At 36.8% G+C, this 16,988-nt stretch overlaps 1 protein-coding gene across 1 annotated transcript in view; it reads left to right on the top strand.

Annotated features, from left to right (window-relative positions):
- Positions 1-16,988, top strand: part of grik4 (glutamate receptor, ionotropic, kainate 4) — a 424,662-nt gene that overhangs the window by 264,411 nt on the left and 143,263 nt on the right. Inside the window, exons 4-5 of the mRNA XM_056263373.1 lie at positions 6,132-6,296; positions 12,857-12,954. Of these exons, the coding sequence (XP_056119348.1) occupies positions 6,132-6,296; positions 12,857-12,954 (263 nt within the window). The remainder of the gene's footprint in view (positions 1-6,131; positions 6,297-12,856; positions 12,955-16,988) is intronic.

Raw genomic sequence — 16,988 nt, forward strand, 5'->3', positions numbered from 1 at the left:
CTTTTCACAAGTCTTAACATTACCGTACTATTGGTTGTATTTTGTGAATAGACTATTACCAGATAATCAAGAAGGAGCAAGGATATTTGCTATTACTGTACTGAAATCGTTGTGAAATGCTGTTTACTGCATCAGCCGGTGTTCACCCGGCATGGAGAGGTGGGGTAACTGTTAAAGTAGTAATTACAAGAGCTTCTAGGTTATCAGATTAGCATTCAACTGCCCTGTTGTATGTTATTTGTGTTTGCGCATGTAACAGGAGACCAGTTACACGCACATGATATCAGGAAGCAATGTAAATACAAGCATTAGCGATGCGCAAATTGAGTTACCCCTCCAACTTCTAGTTTTATTGATAACCTATATCTTATCACATGCGATTTGGCTATTGATATTACAGAAGTCCTGTGGTAAAATTACATTATTAACTTACTCCATCTACCCTTGTAAAGTTAATCCGAATAGGGCTTTAGTCTCGACATTTTCCCCTCCCACATCCACATACAATAAAAAAGGTATAGGCTTAATGTTGTCCGAATTTAATTTTTTAGAAATTACTGATGCAAACACGTTGAAAAGCTTCTTCTCAATTTTTATTACAGGTGGCTGCGTTCGGTGGATTCGGTGGCTGCGTTATGTGTGTGAAAGTGTGTGTGTGTGTGTGTGTGTGTTTCTCTTCGTGTTTGTTTGTGTCAGTTCGTGTGTATGTGCGTGTCACAAATCATAAATTGTTTCTTCAACTTATTAAAATATCTTACTTTACTGCAACTATCTGTTTCTGCTTCTTTATTATATTTATAGTGTGTGATTTATAAAATACATTATATCCTTCATCACACATATTGTGTCTGGTCACTTTATATCTTATATCAGAATATTATATTACTGTTAAGCCTACTATGGATATTAAAATACGCCGAACCATGTGTCCTGTATCATAGCTACATGAATGACCTTTGCAGCAAAAAAAAACACGTGAAAATCAGTTCAGTATTCAGTGAGATATGATTAATTTATGCGCTGACAGCTCATTTCACCTGCCATTCAGATTACACTGAGCGGAGCGGATGACCGGTTTAAGATGGCGGCTCCAATTCTCGTCCGTGCCAATAGGCAGTAGCGGTCGATAGGGCGTCTACCTATATGATGTCTATGGTTTGCAGTGTCAGTAGTTTATTGGCCACTCATCGCTCTAAATCATGTAGTGTTTGAAAACAATTCATTTCAATTACTCATTTGCCACATGTCATTTCTCTAATTCGCTTGCCAATTTGACAACACAAAGTCCTATTAAAAAGTGTAAAAATGACTTTTTTCCACAGACACAAAAAGACAAGTGACTGTGAGGTCCATAAAGCAATCAGCGTTTTGATTTACTGGGACCTTACGCCCTTCAGCGATGGATTCTGTCGTCAACGACTTGCCCAGGAGCTTCGCTAATTAGCGTCATTGCTGAAATTAGACGAGACTTGCTTTGGCGAAAATAAAAATTTAATTAGAACCCATAATTAAAAGTTGATTTACGTGACAGATAATTCCCATTCAAAGATGGATGATATATCCGCTTAAAAAGCGTCAGAGTGCAGAGAAGATCCATACAGAATAACATGTAAACGAAGCCTTCATCAGCCTATTTTTATACAAACAATCAGGCTTTTCCAGATGGAGAGGAATGCGGACTATTAAACTATAAGACTATATTATTGATAACCTTGAAATCACTTTTGTCCCAGCTTGATAGCAAACTGAATTTAAATCAGATTTAAAAATATCCTGCTGATCTTTCATGTAAAGGAACGGAGAGGTGGAATACTAATATCTAGTTTATTCTCATCAGTGACAAGGGTAAAAGGCCAGTCAATAATAAAGTCAAACAACCTTCGAAAGCATTTTAAGACTCACTATTCATCATTTGACAGTGCAGATCCCTCTGTACAACTGTGATGTTGGCCTCTGAAGTGCTTTATCTCCCTGGTCTTTACTTTTGCTGTAGTTAGATCCTTTTTCAGTCTCTGTGGGATGAAGTGAAGAGCAGATCTGAGTAGTTCAAATCTGATGCGTGGATTTATAGGGCTGTCAGTGTTAATTTAATTCATTAGTTATGTCATTTCATACAGTTGATTGGTAACGAACATCAAGTAGAGCAACAATTGACTGCATTATTGTCTCTTATTTATAGCAAATGATAGGTCTATATTTAAGCAATATCACACAAGTAACTAGCACAGTATCTCACGAGCGCTGTTTTTGTCCTGACTAGCACGAGTGCAAATGTGATATTGTTTTATATAAGAAGTTCAAATTGTGTTATGATTTAGACACAATATTTTCTGTTTGCGCTCAATTTTGCCAACGAAGATATTACATGTAAAGCCAGAGCAGAACTATTGTGCATCTCTGAGTTACACAGAATGGGGTGAACCAATGATTTAGCCCATTCATAAAGAGAGCTATTCCTGAATGAATCAGCAATTTGAACGAATCATTTACACATTTACCACCACCTACTGGTTTTAGTTTCTTATTTAGGGTACCACTTCAATACTTCTGTAAGTTCCATCGTTATCAACATAGTTCAATGAGTTGTTGTTTCCCCAAACCCTAAATTTTGCAAACAGCATTACACAGTTGTGTGATTGGAAGTCTTCTGCACAAAACCATGCACTTAAAATCCAGCATATACTAGCAATACATCCTATAGCCACATTGTGTACAACATCAAGCGTTTTTATGTTTGGTAAAAGTTAATGAGTGTGCTTTAATTGAATTAATGTTGACAGTTCATTTAATGATAATCAGTCTCGTATAATAGCTGTATAAATGTTACAATCAAGACTGCTGCTTTGATGCTCTTCAAGCCTCATTTGGATCTAGTGTTTTAAAGGGAAAAGCATATTAAATGGCAGTTAGTGCGCTTAAAGGTGACGCAATAGTCCATTTTATCTGCATTCAGTCACTCTGGTTGATTAAGTGTGTGATGGTGCTTATTTAATAGGTACTTGAACAGTGGACGACCCATTTGAGTGATGAGTTCCTCTCTCCTCACAGTACCTCCATCCTCCATGGCTGGTCTGTTTAGCCTACTGTTAGCCAACGGTCCCGTGAGAGCAGCAGCACAAGGTGATTTTGAGAGTTTAGTAGTTTTATTATGGTGGCAATGTAGTGCTGAACGGGCCTTTGGGACATACTATAAACCCCCATGTATTGTAACATCTAATGGTTTGTTTTAGTGTTTCTATAGCCTGCAGGATACATAGTGGTTTGTGAGCTAGACAGGTTAATAGGTAGGTAGAAGAAATATAGTGTAAGAGAATCTAACTGTAAGAGACAGAGTACACATTAATCTGACCTGCGTCAAATCAAATGGTCTTGCGTCATTTACCTACGAAATAAAGGCCTGAAAACTCCTAAAGCTAATGGTATTTAAGAGCTGTGGTGTTTACTGTATGTGAGGTTTGAATCCAATCTGCGCTATATGCAATTGTCCAATCTCTTTTCTGTCTTGCTTCATTTACCTATCAAATAAAGGTCAAAACACACAAAGGTTTCTGTCTTTTAGGAACTGGGGCTACAGGTTTGAATTGACCATATCCAGTCATATCTAGTTTTCCAATCTTTAACGTTGCAATTTCTTGTCTCATTTCATTTACTTTCAAATAAAAGTCCAGAAGCATGTCATTTAGCTGAGGTGCTCATGTTTTGAGTTACAGATTTCAGTGTGGTCTGTGCCATAATTAATTTCATAATCTTTTACACTGCAGTTTACTGTCTATCTTCACTTACCTATGCCAAAGGCCAAAAAGCCCAAAAGCTTCTGCTATTTCAGAGTTGTGGTGCTCATATTGGAAAAACAGGTTCGAGTCTGACCTGCAACGTCAGATTCCCCAATTTTTGGTTTAATTTTCTTTCTGTCTTTACTTACCTCCAAAAAGATAATATAAAAAAAAATACATTTGCACATACAATTGAATTTAAACACACATTGCCTCACATGTATTTCTGTATAGTATCAAGATGCACTAAGGCAAGGACAGTGCTGGTCATGCCATAACCATCAGCCCTGGTATCCATGTACATTACACAATGTGTTTCATGCCCCGGCACGCGCTGATGCTCACCATCGATTCCTCTAAAAGGGTCAGCAGCTGAGCCAAGACTGGAAGATTGAATAGAACCTCGGCTGCAGCGGACCTCCACACTTCTCTGAGTCTCATACCGCAGTGCCTTTAAAATGTCATTGCCCTGCAACAGATCTCCCTCTCTGATATTTTTACCCTGTGCTAGGATTCCATTTAGCTCTGGCAATTCCAGTTTCTTGGTTTGACATCTACATTTGTGACCGCGGATTGGGGACAAGAACAGAACCCCAGGGCTCAGTGCGGGGCCAGTGTTTCCATTTGGCGCTCTTTGTTGTGAGATTTAGGGCTAAATGCTGGGAGAATTGCCCAGTTTGAGCTTTCTCCACTTGTGCTGTGGGAAACAGCCTTTTGCTATTGGCTGCAACAGAGAAGAGGGGGTGTGGGAAGATGATTTAGCTTAGTGTTGGAGATGGACAGTCTGTATGGGCAGCCAGTACTGAAATTACCATCTTTTCTTGCAATCATTTTTGTAGAGGATGACTATTTTAATGCAAATGAATGTATGCTGTAGTAATGCATTTCCCGTGGACATTCACCATGACAGGTATTACGGATGGGAAAACGTCTGTAATGATTGTGGCTTTGCCCCTAAGGTAACAGTGCATTAATTGATAAATACTTCTCTTTTTTTTTTTAAATAGCTCCTGTGAGTTTGTGGGAAAGACAAAAATCTATGTTTTCTCCGCGCAGAATGCATTAGCTTAAATTGGACCCCTGTATATAGTCATTTAATTGCTTTTTACCCAAAAGCACATTAAAATTGCAGTGTGTGTCTTAACTGCCATCACTGCTTTGCCGCAAGCGAATACGTTTAATCTCATTTACAACATACCGCGGATCTCCATTTACCATCTCTAAACAAACATCTCGATATTTATGGCAGTCTTAAGTGGATTGTTATTTATAATGCCCTTTTTTAATAGGAAGACTCTCACGGCTGATTCGGTCTTGTTTGAATTCAATCATTAAAGCATTCTGAATCACAGAAGTTTCATTTATGCATTATGAAATTTGTTTTTGTTTTCTTTATGATTGTACAGTCAAAGAATAAGAGGTTTGTGCTTACTTACACTGGAATATTTAGCATGATCTCTTCTAGCATACTGTTCTTGTCAGGGTTTGACAACTGGCATTAAAAAAATCTCTCATGTTCAGTCATGTCAAAATCAGAGTCACTGAAGAGCTAATTATGTGTTGGCTTACAGAATGGTGGCAAAATAAACCATTTCAATATGCCAGCCTGACAGGTAACAGAAATATCACAAGGATAGTTTCAAAATAGGTTGACATTCATCAAAAGGGACAGACGCTCACCTATAGTTGTGTTGATGTGATGTTAGGTGCTTGCATAAAGCTTTCTTTCTGCAGTTTTGTATAAAAAGCAGGACTTCTGTATTTGAACCGGTGTCAGACATCATTAGGCTTTACTCGCGTCAAAAATTACGGTGATAAAAATGTAAATGGTATTTGCTTTACATACTGTAGATTTTAATATCTGAGCGTCAGATTCTGGCTGTGGCATTTGTTGCTAAGCTTTAAGTCAACTCACCATGACATAGTCAAATTCAAAGCAGATTGAAAATGATATGTCTTCACGAAAGTGGGCGTACTTACAATAATAGCCCTAGTGACTATAAACATAGTGCAAGGATATTGTCTCTTTACTTTGCAACATTCTGAAAGAGTCATTCTATATGCTACGCAAGCAAAACAGCTACTGTATATGGAGCACTTGTGTCGGTCTCGTAACAAACCTGTCAAAGAACAGCATTAACCTCGTCTACTGTAAGCGAAGCGAAGAATGCACTTTTAATATGTGCACAAGACAACCCAGACACTCTTGTTTCTACATTCCCATGATTCCTCATTGTGTTGAATGATTTTGTTGCTTCTTGAGGATTTCTTAATCTCTTTAGTCACAGTTCTGATTGTCAGACTATCTGGTTTTCTCACTTTCTGGGTCTTTCTCTGTCTCCTTGAACTATTTCCCAGCTGCCATTCTTGATGACCCAATGGAGTGTAGCCGCGGGGAGCGATTGGCCATCACTCTGGCGAAAGAAAGCATCAACCGTTCCAGCAACCGCTCCACCACAGGCAAACTGGAGGTGGACATCTTTGAGCTGCTCCGAGACAGTGAATACGAGACAGGAGAAACTAGTGAGTATTCATATATATTATAACATTTCAGAGTTGCGCTCAGTACATTGTGTAATTTTCATACATTACATCTAAAGAAATGTATAGTATTTTAATATATTTTATTGAATAGTTTTATTTAATTTGTTTTATATATATATTTTAATATATAATATATATATTTATATTACAGTATATATTCAATTAAATAATATATTAAATGGTGCTTTTTTGAGACAAAAGTTTGCACCCTTGCATTTCTACAGATGAACAGGCAGTTATAAAACAAGTTGCATGCTGTATTTGTCCGATCAATGCTGTTAACCTCATAAATATGCAAATAAGAACATTAACCCAGGTTTCAAGATAAGTGTACAGTGTCAAATCGCACAACCTTGCAGCCCGGAATTAATTACTAACCCAGAATAAAGTATGAATAGTGGGAAATAGGGGTGGGGGATATGGCAAAAATATCATATGATATGCATGTGTGTCAGTACATTAAATCTGCATATGCAGTCTTAAAGTGACAGCTGCCTAATAAATCTGCTGCCGTCTGTGTCATTAATGACTGAATTGACTGAATAACTTCAGTAGCTATAATAAGAATCAGTGTATAATTCATACAAGTGAGGTCTATGTGTTTTATTTTTACATCTGTTCAATTTCTTGAATGCTACTATTATATACACCTACTGTAGCTGAAAAATTAAAGCACTGTTTATTTTAATTGTACCTTATATTGTATTTGTCCTATTATTTGTCATTTGCATTTTTTTTCTTATTTTTAATAACAAAAAATAGAATAATAAATTAAATAAGTGAAATAAGATTGGCCTAACTTTGGCCTAAATTGTCTGTCATTGTTTTTATTTTTTATTTTATAACCTTAGAATTGTAAAAAAAAAAAAAAAATAGTCTGGCTGTATTGCTCAGTGACTTGCAAAATAGTCTGTATAATCCAACATTAAAAAGAATTGTGATAATATACTGACACGCATCTGAACCATTTACATTCACTTAAGATATAAATGACTGTTTGTGTAAACCTTGTGTGTATCTGGCAGCGCAAGCGCAATAAGACGCAACAGAGATCTTCAGTACTTGCATGCTGTGTGACAGGCTTTTAGTGTGTGTGCGCTTCAGGTGTACATGCTCAGAAAAGCATGTGAATAAAAACTTTAAACCTACCCTACCTACTCCTGCGTTGCTAAACATCTGATATGAATATGTGTCACGTTGTAGCATATGTTGGACAAAACGTATGTTATAGCACAATACTACAAATTCTCTTCCAAAGCATATTGTGGAGACAATTTAATCATTCATGATCTAGTTTAAAGGGATAGTTCACCCAAAAATGAAAATTCTGTCATCACTTACTCGCCCTCATATCATTTCAAACCTGTATGACTTTATTTCTTCTGTGTAAAGTCAGTGGAATCCAATGTTGTCTGGACCCCAACATTCTTCAAAATATCTTCTTTTTTGTTCCATTGAAGAAAGAAAGTCCCTCAGGTTTGAATCCTCATGAGGGCGAGCAAATTATGACAGAAATTTCAATTTTGGGTGAACTATCCCTTTAACCAATTGAATTCAGGTGCATAATATAAATATACTAGGAACTGTGATGCAGCCTTTTCTTATTCCATGCATTTGTTTTACTTTAGTTTGAACGTTTTTTCGATGCTCTTTGGCTTTAACTTTCACAGCTGTCCTTCAGCTTCACAACGTGAATAATGATCCCTTAACTGTGGGGGTTTTATTCAGAGGTTGCAGGTATTATAATGATTCACAGGTAGAGCCAAATTGTGAAATAATTGTGTCCTCACGACTGGAGGGCATTCCTCCAACAAAAATCATGCACTGAATACTTACTAAAGGAGCAAAACTTTGTTTTGTATTTACTTGTGAGCACATCTCTGATGTATTGTTTTCTTTTATATCTTATAAAGAAAAATCCATTTTTTTGTAACTTCTATAATGCCTTGTAAGTGCCTATGATACATACGTAATTAATTAGTGTGTCTATCAGTTTCATCTCTCCATAATGTTCCTGGTTGGTAGCAGATGATGTATTTTTTTTTTTTTTTTTTTAAAGGGACCATTATGTGATGGCAATTAAATGAACCTGTCATACTCATGATGCTTTCTGAGTCAATAGGTATGCAGGCATTTATTAGAGCAATTTTTCCCCCCTTGGTTACGGGAGGTCACTCTCAAAGGCCAGCAAATACTCCATAAACAAATGAACACATTAGAAGACATATTTTATTTACACTATTAAACTCCAACAAGAATTGATGTTCATTTTAATCTTTATCAATCTGAATTGTTTGCTTATTTGACAAATGTACTTTCTTGATTAGTGACCTAGAAATTTGAAAGCAGAATCTAAAATATACTTAATTTTTATGTCATAATATTTCTTATCATAACAACATTTATTTTGGTTTTACATTTTTGCAAAATCATTTATTTATTTAAATTATCAGCATAACAATTTAGGGGAAAATTTTGCCTGAATTTCCTTTTGCTTTAATGACCAATTTGCAAGCAAGCAAGCAAGCAAGCAAGCTGCATGAACTCCTCACGTTTTTGTAAAAGCTGATGATTATGAAAAAACTTGTACATCAGTAAAATGTTTGACTTAAAAGACTTCGCAAAAGAGTAGTAAAACATCTTGAGGTATGAGCAAACTAAATCAGCAATTGCAACCACAAAATAACATAGAAGAAAACATATGGGAGGACTTTAAAATGGACTTGGAGATGATCAATGAGTCACATGATCAAAGTCAAAAAGTATCTTATTTGATTAGTGACCTAGAAATTGTGCCGAATCTCAAACATACTTTATTCATTATAAAACACAACATTTTGTTTTAAATTTTACTAAATCATTCATAACTCTGTCTGTCTGTTTTATTTTCTGGTTTAAATTCCATTTTGAATCTCGGCTCAGACTTTTGAACTTCACTCTGCCTTTAAAATTGAAACCGTCAGTCAGCGGGTTTCAAACGAGTAGTCCTTTTACTTTAACAGCTGCCAGTCAATCTCTGTGTGCTTTTCTTACACTGAGGCCCTAAATTTAATAATACTTCCCTTCTGAATCCTGAATTAAATATGGTTGGGGGAGAACAAAATAGAGTTGCTCACTCACAGAGGGATATTAAACATGAATGAGGTTCATTGTTGTCAATGAAAGTATACGGCACTAAAGTCAGGAGAAGACAAGCTGTAAATTAAGCAATCAGAGCTGTTGAGACAGGATGAAGAGCCACTTCTGGTTTCCCTGCATGGACGTATGAGGCCGCACCAGTAAAACACCCCTCCTGATAGATATAAACAGCTGTCTCTCTCTCTCTGAGGTTGCACAAACCTGGTAATTCAGCATTGTAATAGCTTGCAGAATGCAGGATTGAACTAGAAACGGATCAGTGACACTCCCAGGAAGGGAGAAATGTCACACCGCCGCTACCTGCCCTACTATACTCGCGTCTGAAATCGCTGAAGCCTGCATCTTCCCACATCCCACATTGTGTGTGGTCTGCATACTAATATGTGTGATCTGAAGTGAACAGAGACGTACTAAAACCAACCACAATATATGGTGCTTACTCAATCCACATGGATTCATTGTCCTTTTCCAGACCAGCCGTGCAGGAGAGTCATGCCAAAAGATTCAACTCCAGTCAGTCATAACTGTGAATCACCTGACCCCCCTGACTCATAGTACACTTTAGGGTTAATAAACACTTGCCTTAGGATCTGTTCATGCAAGACAATAGAACAGATATGCGTTGCTCAGATGGCTGTAAATTAGATTACGATGGCAATGTTAACAAACTAAGTTACATAATGCCTCATTTTGTTTCCAAAGACTTTTCAGAACAACCAGGACTTTTGCACAGGTGTCTGTGTTCTATAGTCAGACACAACAATCCATGGCGCTTTACTCGATGTCTCTAGATTATCAGTAAATGATGGAGAAAGTGCTTCTTAAATGCATAATTTATGCAATCAAATCTAGATGGGGCTTTTAGTTCATTTTAGGGTTGGGGCCTATAGACGATGCCATCGTCCATCGCGATGGCTGACAGACATCACGATGTTGAGCCGGCATCGCGATTCCCCAGCCAAAATAGCGCTGTATGACAGATGTAGTGCTTTTATTTCGAAATATTACCAAATTTGCTTACCATGTCATCAACTATCTTCTATTCCGATTCTCAAATACGTGTAAGTGAGTTTGTTTTGTCGTTTAAAAACCTTTATAAATGATCTTGATCTGTAACGTGAGATGGGCGCCGCCATGTTTGTTTGGGCCGCAGTTCAGAGATTCCTGTCTGTTTGATTTATTACAGCACGTGAATTCATCAGTTTCTCCCGAAATACGTGAAAGTAAGTGGCCGATGAACTGGGAGAAGAATAGAGTAAACTTTATGGTTACTTACACTGTGTATCTGATATGAATAAAACCCGTCGGCAAATATATTTGAATGGATTGTTATTGCTGCTTCCATAGACACCATTGTGTATTTTACAAACTATAAATGTATTGTTTTGCTATAAATTATATCTATTTAAATGTCTGAAACCTAAAATAAACATTACGTGGTTAAAAACACGTGGTTGAATAGTTGTGATATATAACTAGCGCTGAGTGCGTCCGTCTTTGGCTCAGCGCCAGCCATAGCACAAAAGCACAGTTTGAATGTCACGTCACTGTATATCCGCTCCTTAGTGGTCAGCTGCTGCAGAGCGTGCCAAAATCGAAATTGCTGATGAGATGTAGAGGAAACTATCTAGTGGAAAATGAGAATGTTACCAAAATAACCAATATTTCATATTCTGCATTCTTTCTAGGTCAATCAAATAGGTCTAATCAAATAAGATACTTTGTGACATTGATCATGTGACTTTTTGTACAGACGGTCAGATGTTCTTGCTTCCATTGTAGCTCAAGCTGCTCTTTGGATCATTCTTAACTTGAACATGATCATCACTGTGTCCATGTTATGTATTTCAGAAATGTAGATATACGAATCACACAGTTAGCTAATAAGGTATTCATTTAAACAATGTATTAATTTAAGGCAGAAACAATGAGCTCATTAAAGTAATGAATACATGTTTGTTAACAAATTAAAGCTGGATGCAGTACATTTTGATAAGATATACAGTACATTCTTAAAAAAAAACATTTTCTTAGCACCTATTGTTCCTATGGTATATTATTAAAATGCTATTCACACTAAGATGAAAATAAAAATGTTCACTTAAAGGTTCTTCTATGGCATCATTGCAAAATGCCCTTTTGGAACCTTTATTTTATATTATGTGTATGTCTACAGCCATATAGTAATCATATCAATGACAATAAATCGTGAGATTAATTGTAATTCATTATTACAAACAATTGAAACCCCTATTTAGAGGGATAACAATGCATCTGACTACACAGCAAGGTTGACATGAATTCATGAGGGCATCTGTCCAGCTACATTTGATTTCCAAGCTGAGAACAGTTGACCTGCAGAATTAACACTAATGTACTCACTGTAGCAGTGTGTAGTGAGCCTAAAAATGCAGCTCATCACCATTCAGGGCAGTGCGGAGATGTGCTTGCAATTTATTATGGGGGGACGAGTAGCAGAGGTTTCCACAGATGTCTTCATTTGCATTGGTTACAATGGGATTGAGTTCAAGAAATCTCTGCGTCTGCTGGTGCTTTGCAATAACATTGTTTTCCGTATAGACGCCTCCTCTTTCCTTTTTCCCCAGCATGCCCTGCTTAAGTGGTCAGAGCACCAATATCTAGCTTATACACTACCCACACCATCATAATTAAAACAGAAAGAGATTATAAACCCATGTGAAATGACACTCTGTTAGAGTTCAGACCGATGCCCTGTGCGTGTGCTGGAGAGTCAGAAACAAATCTATCTCTCACTCCTCCTCCTGCACCTAATCGCAAATATAATTTCAGGACACACTTCACTCAAAGGTCAGTTAATAATAAAATGTAATTTTGCGTGAGAGACTGAAAAAGAGCAGATTAATAAGAGTGCTAAGCTCCAGATAGGCTAGATTTTGATTATAGTGAGCTCTTTAAGAAGCTCCCTTAAAAGGGAATTATTTGAGTTTTGCTAGTAATTTTAGAACAGATTGAATGGATACCAAAGGGTCAGGTTTTGGCTGATTAGCATGGCCCATTAGCCCCTGCTGGTAGATGCAGTAACTGCACCATCTGGACCCAAAAACACATATTTCTCTATTGAAGGTCGTTCTGAAGTAGCCATATATTCTAATGGAATACATCTGTTTGCAAGCCACATATTAACTGCAATTATATCATTATACTATAGTAGACGAGTGCCTATTAAACATCACCTGCGCCAGCCAGACAACTGGCATTGAGACGAATGGGTATGACTCTTTGTACTCTTTGCTTTATCTGGGTATTATAGACTTCCATCCTTGAAAGAAAATGGGGCTGCAGAACATCTTGCATCTGGCTTTCCTTCTGCTCTCTGTCTGTAATAAATGACAGTTGGTCTTTCTCTTGCCTATTGACAGTGTGCCAGATCATGTCCAAGGGGGTTGTGGCGGTCCTGGGCCCCTCTGCCAGCCCGGCATCCAACTCCATCATCAGTAATATCTGCGGTGAGAAAGAGGTGAGTGCTGGCATTGGCTCTCTTTTGTCATCAGTGCAACATGCCAAAGCCCAGATCATATTTTCAAGTAATCATTCATATCATTACTGTAATGACCAGAGTGTTCAGCAACACGCTCTAAAAATGATCCCCAACCACAGCGGATGAACACAACGACCAAACAGCGAGTGTTATGCTGTGACTACAATGTGCTGATCTAATTAATAAATACATAAATGATTATTGACACATTGTGCTCAACAATCCCACTGTTCTGAAGTCAAACTTTCCTACAAGCATTTGTTCTGCCGTCGGCAAACATGAAGGGGGATGCGAACAGACAAAGTAAATTACTAAGGGAAGAATTAAATAACGTGGATTAACAGAGAACTTATATTGATTAATTGTCGCCATGACGCAGACTGAATTGTTTGGAGCAATTTCTCACTCCGTCAGACAGTAAAGGGAAACTTTTGAACACAGAGAACAAAAAGAAAGCTGGATGAAGTGGAATATTTATCTTCAGTTACTTGAAACTGCAAACTGCAAATCTTAATTCCAGTTGTCATATGTACTTTAATGTATATATTAATGGATAATGTTGTCACAAACCCCTGATTCTAAACAGTCTAGTGCTGGGGCTGATGTGATATTATATTTGGATTTTCTTCTAAAGTAGCAGTCAGAGGAATATATTACTATCACACAGGTAATGAATAATGCAGCTTGAAACAAGTTTACTGTGCGTACTCAACTGACTAAGCATCACTCCTTAATGTCTTCATAATTCATAATCAGTGGCAACTCGCCTTCCAAAGTGAGCAACGAGCATAAATATTCATAGTCACATCTTATAAATGACTGCTTAGGTCATAGATGAGGGCTTGTGTAATGAAAGTTTAAACTTTCACATCAGCTATAATACACCTCGATGAATATTTATAATGCTGACATTTTATTTGTTTTCAGGAGCTGTTATTTGTCTTGTCTCTGTGTGATGCAGGTCATGGTTTGGTTAGCGCTGCGGAGGTTGTTTAGCTGATTTGGGATGATGAAATGGGGGGTCAGATACTCTCTGTCCTCTGTGTATGGGGAAAGGTCATTCCTGTTATTCTATTTTTTTTAAAAAATGGTATGTCTATCTCTAATGGTCTAAGGGAGGAGGGGTTACTGTGTGTGTGTGTGTGTGTGTGTGTGTGTGTGTGTGTGTGTGTGTGTGTGTGTGTGTGTGTGTGTGTGTGTGTGTGTGTTAGTCAGTGAGTAAGTGCAAAACAGGAAGGAGTTTGTATTTTGGCATAAAGATCCATGCTTCTTCAGGATGTTTGTAGGGATGATTTCAAATGTAGGTGAAACCATGGTTACCAGGTGTCTTTTAAGATCTTTAAGACCATTAAGATTTTTTTTGCATTATATCACTATTTTCATGGAGGTTATCATAATACATCAGATGCTTTGGAGTATTCTGGTTTAATGTATATATTGTATAATGTATATATTTAAATGTTTCACACAAACGTTTGAGACCTACTATGATTACTTTTTTATTTTACTTCATTTGGGTAAAAATGACAATTACATTTATATTAATACAATTACAGTTAACCCTTTCATGCATGAATTATGATAACCTCCATCAGGATTTTTTTCCTATGTGTTTTTTTTTTATTGCTCTTAGGGCATGAAAAACAAGATTTGGAAAAATTATTATTATCATTTTTTTTTTTACACATTTTTCAAAGAGATTTTCAGATGTCCACTTGAGTGGACACGACAGCATGCGTTTATGGTTTAAACTGAAGAGATACTGTATTAAACATAATACAATAATCAAACAGATATAGTGTGTGTATTTAACAAACTAATTAATAGAATTATATCAAATCATGTGAAAACTATAAAATATATACAAAAAGTATAAATGTGAAATATTGCAAAGGCAATTGAACTTCATACAAGTTGAACTTTGCGTATCTTTGATATCAGAACATGAGGACGTGATTCCATCAGAAATTTCTACAGCCTGTCAAGGTACAACTGTGGAAACCACTCAGATGCTCCCTCCAGTGTACCAGAGTATGTTAGTTTACCCTTATTAGCTGATAATTCTGATTATGTTAGAGATGGACACATTTCTAACATAGCCCTCCTCGGAGAAAACCTAGCGATACGTATTTTTCAATCTCATCTGAAATGAGCATCTGTTTTCAATCTCATCTGTTGGGGGTAACGCATTACAAGTAATATGCATAACGCAATCAGATTACTTTTTTGATGTTACAAGTAACGTGCATTACGTAATCAGATTTTTTTAATGTTACGTGTAAAGTAATGTATTACAAGTAACATGCATTATGTAAACAGATTACTTTTTGATCTAACAAGTAAAGTAATGCATTACAAGCAACATGCATTACGTAAACAGATTACTTTTTGATCTAACAAGTAAAGTAATTAATTACAAGTAACGTGCATTACGAAATCAGATAAATTTTTAAATCTAACAAGTAATGCATTACAAGTCACATACATTATGTAATCACATTACTTTTTTTGATGTCAATGAAAATTACATTCTAATAATACAAATACATTTATTTACAGTCAAAAAAAGTTATTGCAGATTAAGTATTTTCAAAAGCAATATTCACAGTATAAGTATGAATTGTAGCTGAAATATAGCCATTGATGCATGAGGTCCACTATAGTGGACAGGTGATTAATCAGATTTTTCTCCCAATCTAAAATCCAAACTTGGAAAATGTAACTGTGATATGACTCATTAGATATTGCTTGATGCTGCAATATTTTTTTTACCTACAAGAGTCTCCTAGTATAGAAGGAATGGGTGGATATTCCAGAGCAACTTGGCATTTCTGACTGACCATTGGCCATCTTGGTTTGGAGGGGGGGGAAAATCGACACACAACGCCTTGCCACTTGGTTGCAATGTATAGGATGATGCACCAGGGTCCACTGTAGAGATTGATGTCCAACTATGCCATCAAAACAAGTGCAAATTCAAGAAAATGCTTGTTTAATAGCTGTCCACTGTAGTGACCTCTATGCATGAATAAGTAAATACAGTAATACAGTTTTATATGTTAGCATTAAAAAAGTATATATAAATAAATTATTATTATTATTATTAATGGAGAATGGGGGTGTTCTGAATTGTCATGAACATGTCACAATGCAAACTTAATGGCTTTCTTTAAAGCCCCCATGAATTCAAAATTGACCATACTTACTTTGTTTGCCTAAATTGATCGTTTTTTGGTGAACAATTCATCCATGTAAGTCAATCCACACAAAAAAATTTTTTGGCTTCGTAATCTTTAATCAAAATCAGAAATTTCCCCTCCCCTCTGCATTGGAGGACCTTCCCTGATGACGTAGGTTTGACGGTTTGGGTGTCTGCTTAACATCCGTAACCACGCCCCTCCAACTGACAGTAGACAGGCTAAATGAAAATACTTTTCTAGATCCAATCAGGTGCTAGTTGGGAAAAAAAGCCACGCCCACTATTTTGCCTCATTTAGTATTCCGTTTCTCTCGGAAATACGTCACAACACTGGAGAAAAGTCGTTTGCAACTTCCGGTTCACGGGGACTTTAAGCAAAATATAACCTATTTCTTCTTTTTTTATTTTGGGGTGGCATATGACGTTCTTCACAGCTTTCATGAGATTCACCCTTGTACAATTTAATTTACTTTTTCTGTATGCAGACACATGCAGAACATATTAATTTCCCCCAGTGTGTTTGCGCTAGATTGCAAGCTTGCATGTTTGTAATATGTGAGGGTAATAGGTATATATCGTTCAGTTTGTATTATCTGTATTTCTGTACACACAGCTGCTCTGAGACTGACAGTTCGGCCTGAAGATAGAAGGAAAGTACAAGATGAACCTGTACTCGTTTCATTATCACGACTGCTCAAGATGCTCTTTCACTCATATAATGCAATGATGGAGTTTCCCATCTGGCTTAGAAAGAAAAGACAAATCTGCTGTGAGGGTCTGGAGTGTGGCTTTTGACTTCTCTCAATATTACTGA

This window comes from Rhinichthys klamathensis, unplaced genomic scaffold (assembly GCF_029890125.1).
Source record: "Rhinichthys klamathensis goyatoka isolate OS25496 unplaced genomic scaffold, OSU_Roscu_1.1 h1tg000206l_1, whole genome shotgun sequence".
Classification (NCBI taxonomy): Eukaryota; Metazoa; Chordata; class Actinopteri; order Cypriniformes; family Leuciscidae; genus Rhinichthys; species Rhinichthys klamathensis.